Source organism: Saccostrea cucullata, unplaced genomic scaffold, assembly GCF_032062105.1.
Source record: "Saccostrea cucullata isolate Sc308-1 unplaced genomic scaffold, CSIRO_AGI_Scuc_v1 ctg3015, whole genome shotgun sequence".
Classification (NCBI taxonomy): domain Eukaryota; kingdom Metazoa; phylum Mollusca; class Bivalvia; order Ostreida; family Ostreidae; genus Saccostrea; species Saccostrea cuccullata.
The window spans coordinates 94,490-100,684 of record NW_026921637.1 but is presented as its reverse complement, the minus strand read 5'-3'; the positions used below and the strand labels follow the sequence as shown (position 1 = coordinate 100,684).

At 30.7% G+C, this 6,195-nt stretch overlaps 1 protein-coding gene across 1 annotated transcript in view; it reads right to left on the bottom strand.

Annotated features, from left to right (window-relative positions):
- Nucleotides 1-87: 87 nt before the first annotated feature.
- LOC134260467 (probable serine/threonine-protein kinase pats1) overlaps nucleotides 88-6,195 on the bottom strand; it is a gene marked incomplete at its 3' end in the record, with an annotated part of 33,672 nt that continues 27,564 nt past the window's right edge. Inside the window, exon 4 of the mRNA XM_062743017.1 lies at nucleotides 88-209. Within this exon, the coding sequence (XP_062599001.1) occupies nucleotides 88-209 (122 nt within the window). The remainder of the gene's footprint in view (nucleotides 210-6,195) is intronic.

Here is a 6,195-nt window from a genome sequence, read left to right as displayed (position 1 = left end):
GAATTAAGTTCCTTAAGAAAAAAAAAATCAAATTTCTTATGATGATGTTGGTATAAATGACAATTTTACCAGATAAATTTAGCGAACCTTGAATTGTCTGTTTCCTTCTTCCCAATGAGTGGCCACAATAAGAACTATGGGTTTTGTATCTTTTTCGTAGTCAGGACCACAGTAGGTATGTATAGACTTTATCCAAAAAACAAAGTAGTCTGTAATGATAAATATGAAAATGCTTCTTTTAATATATATCTTACCAAAAGAAATTAACACTTCAATTTACGTCTTTTATCAGTATTTTGGAGTCCATCATTCTTTTTAATCCGAACAGTATATACTCGTATCACATGACGAATCTATTTCACATTTCATCATGATCGTCTTTTTATTAAGTCTGGTACAAACTGAAAACTCAAGTGAGCTTTTCTGATCATACTTTGTCCGGCGTCCGTCTGTCTGTCCGTCCGTCTGTCCGTAAACTTTTCACATTTTCGACTTTTTCTCAAGAACCCATGGGCCAATTTCAACCAAACTTGCCACAAAGCATTCTTGGGTAAAGGGGATTCAAATTTGTTCAAATGAAGGGCCACGCCCTCATTCAAGGGGATATTATTGGGAATAACTGAAATACTGTTGGCATATTTTAGAAATCTTCTTCTCAGGAACCACTGTGCCAGGAAAGATGAAACTTATTGGAGAAATATCCACAGGTAGTGTAGATTCAAGTTTGTTCAAACCATGACCCCCGGGGATAGGGCGGAGCAAAAATGGCCGACCAAAGTTTTACATAGAAATATATAGGAAAATTCTTTAAAATTCTTCAACGGAAAACCTTTTGTATCCGTTCTGTTTCTTTTTCTCTCTTCTTCCTATTATTTTTCTACATTCTTACCGATTTTGTGCACGCGAGTTCTCCGAAACTGCTCGATGGATTTTCATGAAACTTTCAGATCTAATAGATATTCGTCAGAACCTTATCGGAAATTTTTTGTATTGAGATCGTCACTTCTGGTCCGGAGATATGGACGATTCTATGATTTTCAGAGGGTCTGCTTGTCCGAGTAACTCCACCTAAACGACTTAAAATATGGAGTTGAGATTTTCAGTGTAGATAGAGGATGGATTGTATAAGGGCCATTTTGAGCCTATATTTTTCCAGTCCAAAAGGCACCGAAGCTAGCCTGGGTTTAAAAAAGGACTCAAAAATATCTCAAAAAATTTAACAACTTTTCTATTATATCTTTTTATTTGTAAACATTTTGTTAATACATACAGAAGAAAAGGTATTCAAAGGTTCTAGATCTCTCATTTGATATGGAGAAAAAGGGGCTGCCTTCTCAAATTAGGAGCCTAGAGGGGCCAATAGACTTTCATCTATTACTCGTTCACTACCAATGTTTTGTTATAAATAACCAAAGCAAAAATGTTTAACTTAATAATTTTCAACAATATATTATAAAATTTTGATCATATGTTACGTAATTAGGGGTCACAAGGGGCCAGAATGCTAAATCTTTTAGGTTTTATATCTCGAAAAGGGCGAATATTTTGATAAGCAATATTAAACAAAAGATGGTCAGAATAAATTTTTAAACAATATGCATATTTCAAATTTTGTTAAACGGCCCCATTAAGGACTTGGATGGGTAGCCCCTAAATATTTCTATTCAGAATATCTCCACAACGAAAAGAAATCTCTGAATAAGTGTTGAACAAAAAGTTTTTGAATTCATAAGACCTTTTATTTAAAATAAGGAAAGAAAGGGACTGACTCCTCAACTCAAGTCTTTTATCTTTAGCTCGTTAGCGATCAATATTTTTTAATAAATTACTGAAGAAAAAATGCATAACTTAAAAATTTGCAACTACATATTATAAAATTTTGATCATATGTTACGTAATTAGGGATCATAAGGGGCCAAAATTTTAAAATCTTTGACGGTTTTTATCTAAAAAAGGGGGACTTTTATGATAAGCAATTTTGAACAAAAGATGGTCAGAATACTGTTTCAAACAATATGCATCGTTTGAGTTTTTTGAAAAACGGTCCATTTAGGACTTGCATAGGTGGCCTTTTATAGGTGGTCCATATTTCCATTCGAGATATCTTTTCAACAAAAGAAAAATGTGAATTGGTGTTGAAGAAAAAGTCTTCCAAATTCCAAGACCATTCATTTGAAATGAAGAAAAAGGGGCTGGCCCCCTCAAATAAGGGACCGAGATGGGCTAAATCACTGTCATCTGTGAGTATTTGATATTGTTAAGAGGCAGTCCACCGGAAAACCAGGCAGTATTGTATTGGTAGGCGGCACATCGAATGTGAGGAATATTTGATATTTTATTGAAAACAATATCAATGTAGTCCAAATGGAATAATATAATCGAAGATTTGTTTGAAAATTACTTATTTAGTAAAATATCCGTTTCTTTCGTGTTTTTGAGTTCCCCTATATAAACCATTGAATTTAGGTCAGAAACATAGAACTGTAACTTCTAATACATTTTTAAAAGGACTAAAATTCACGCTGAACTAAATCTAGAAATATTTCATCTTTCTGTTTCAAAAATAAAATCGGTGGGAAAATCACTTTTGAATTAGTTTTTTGGCAAAATATATAGACGATTTTATGAAATTTTGCAGTGCAAGAGTTATCTCCCGTGGAATCAGTAAATCTGAAACACACCTTACTATCGGAATCCTAGAGAAATATTTAGAATTGACACACTAAAGAAAATTATTTTTTAAAAAAAATGACTACTTTATTTTCAAAATAGAACTCATTTACGCCTTCAAACATAATATTTGGATAAAAATGGGCTGTATTATTCAGGTTGAATCCACGTTTCCATTGATGTATCAGTGACGTCATATACCTGACTAATACTGCGTCACAATCAAATAGTTACAAGACTTCCAGAAAAGTTTGTAATCTTTGCGTAAAAGTGCAAAGAAAAAATAATTTTAAAAAAGTAATTTTTCCTTTTCTGTTCAATTACTCTACACAGTGCATTATCCAACATGTTAAATAATGTTTTTATATCTTCTTATACATGTTTAATACTAGGATTTGCGCAAAACTAGTTAATTAATTTTTATAGTGTTTATACCGAATATTTCTTATGTTATTGGGATGTGAAATTTTTTTTCCCTGGTTATTAAGAACTCGTGAATATTTTAGATTTACGCAAAATTAATTATCGAAGTTGAGATGTTTACTTCAAGATACATGTTTTTGTAAAATCTCTAATATATTTATCTTTGCAGTCAAAAAAAATAAAAAAGCAGCGGTACGAAAAATATGAAAAAAAAACCTGATAAATAATTTAAGTTACAATAATATTTGTTACGGAAGATTACTGCTGAACTCCCCACTTCAATTTGACACTAAAACGGAAGATGGTTCAGTGAAACGTTACTTTTTTTTTTTTTAATAAAATTATTTTTCTTTTATACTTAGGGGATAGAAATTAATATATACTCACTTTAATATGGAGTTAAAATATGTGGCTATGTTGGCCAATTCTAGCTTGAAAAAACTTGGATAAACCCGAGACTATGCACATAAAAATATTTTCTGTATTTACACTGTAGGTACGTGCGACACTAATAGAATTTAACTCCTTATTAATTCCTGAGAAAACATTAATGAAAGAAAAAAAAACTTGGAAATAAGAAAAATAATGAAGCTGAGCTTTTCTTTCTCAGCTGCTGCATAATGCATACGTACAAACACTAATGGCTTTTTTAAATACCGATCCGCGCGAGTATCAAGAAATCAAAGTTTTTTTTTTTACATGCACACTGCCATCTTGTACATAAAAGACATGAGGAATTTAAATATATACGTATACATTTGAATATAATGACAAAATCTTCTAAAACATTTTATTGACTGAAAAGAACAAAAGACAGGCATATTATTTCTCTGGTAAATTAAAATGAAGAACCATGTTTAGGAAATATTCCTTAAAACCACACCCGATTAAAATAAATCCGATCCCGATCGAAAATAATTCAAAATTTGTAAAGTTATCAAATTAAAGGCAACTGTCACCCATAAGACATGTATAAAAATAGATTTAGTAAATTTTGAAGTATATAACAACAAAAGAGCCAAATTTAACAATACAATTACAGTATTTTCTTCTTTATATAATTCCGATCGGGATCGGTTTAATTTGGGAAAAATCGTAGATAATAGGTGAATTTGACTCGTTTTATTTCCCTCAATATACCTGTTCCCACAAATTTTATGAAGTGACTCAAAAGTTTGTACTTTGTATTCATAATAACATGAGGGAAAAATTCTGTCATAATAATGTATTGGATTTTATAACGTATCAAAAATCGGATACTGAATTCAAAAAGTCACTTGCAAAACTCAATTTTGGACCACATTATTTATTATAAAATAAAAGATAAGAGTCTTTCCTATAAATAATACTGATTAACACATCTAGCTTTTGAGTATCTGTTACATATAAAACAAAATAAAAACGTAGTATTTTTTATACCCTAATGTTGACCTTTTTGCACTTAAAATTATACATTTACCAAAAATAGGACTAGAGGATCACTAATTTTTTTTTTGATATTATCATGTGTGAACACTTGCTTAAAGAAGTCTACATGCAAAAAATAATTAAAATCCATGACATGCCATGTGCCACCTATTGCCTGTTTTTTCGGTGGACAGCCTCTTAAATAAATCAGATCAATTCAATCAAGTGAGAGACACTACTGGACGAAAAAAGTGCTGAGAATCCCAAATTTTACTGATAATGTCTGATAATTACTGATACGGTGCTGTTCTTGCTGATAATTACTGATATTTACTGTTATTATTACTGTTGTTGCTGATAATTTTAGTTGTTGCTGATAAATACTGATAATTACTGTCGTCTTTTACTGTGGAGTCTGATAAATACTGATAAATACTGTTGAGGTACTGTCGCTGCTGAGAATTGCTGATAATTACTGTGGTCATTGTTTTTAACCTGGGAATGGATTTAAATAGCCTGAGAAATGATTATTTGTTGTTGTTTTTTTAAAGTATTTTAACAAATTCATTAAAGTCAATTACAAAATAAATTATTCTAAATAAAAAAGTCACATTTTATTGATTTGTTTTCAGTTTTCATACATTAATTTCATTATAATAATTTTTTACCATAATGTTAACAGAAGCTTTCATAAATGTTTATGTTTTTTCTTTAAATTTCTCCTTACACGTAGATGACATTATCTAAGGAAAATTGTTCTGTTGTATTTGCAGTGGTTTTTCTTCCCAAGTACTTTTTTAAAAAGTTTAATTTTTGTTCAAAAAAATCTCATCTCATATTTTTTCTCACATGTATGTGTACTGTCATCAAAAGCTTTATGTGGATTTCTTTAATACTTCAATACAGTCAATGGTTTTAAATATCAATTCATTTTACCGTGTGGAGAACTGAAAATGCATGAGCACATTAAGTTGAAAACATCCCCCCTTTCCAATTACTTTTAAATTAAGCTCTCATTTTAACAAGACAGTATTAAATACTTTTCATAAAATCTAGTCTTGAAGCGTACACTTTGTTATTTTATAGAAGAATGTGACAGGGTTAAATAACTAAATTGAAGCATCTTTAATTATTTTTTTTATGGATTATGTAGACAGCGCGCTCTAGTTATCCGATGTCCTCCCTGCGAAATTTATATCGTGTCGCTTTCTAGCTTTCTCTCTCTCTCAATCTCTTTTAAATTATTTGTTAAGGCTTAAGGATTGTACACTACATGACATATAAATCTTATGCAGAGTGATTTTCAGTCAATGAAATATACGTCTTTCTTTAGGCTAATTCTTTTTTCATTGTATACAGTTTTAAGTCTATGGGCATATGGCTTCTAATATTATGCGCCACTCCTTAAACATGTTATATGCGGTAAGTCAGTTAAAAACTAAATAAAATAAATCATAACTTGAATAAACTTTTTCCATTAATGCAAACTGTGTGCTTGTTGTTATTGAACATAAATGTCAACCACGTGTAAAAGTTCTACTTTCGTTTTAGAATCGGGTCAATTATTAGTACATTCTGACATAGGGATATCGTTACGGCTTGCGTTTTTGTAAATTTTGTGCAGTGATTATAATTATTTTTTAATTCCATTTTTCTCCGAGACCTTTGTATAAACGATCAGTACAGACTTGGTGC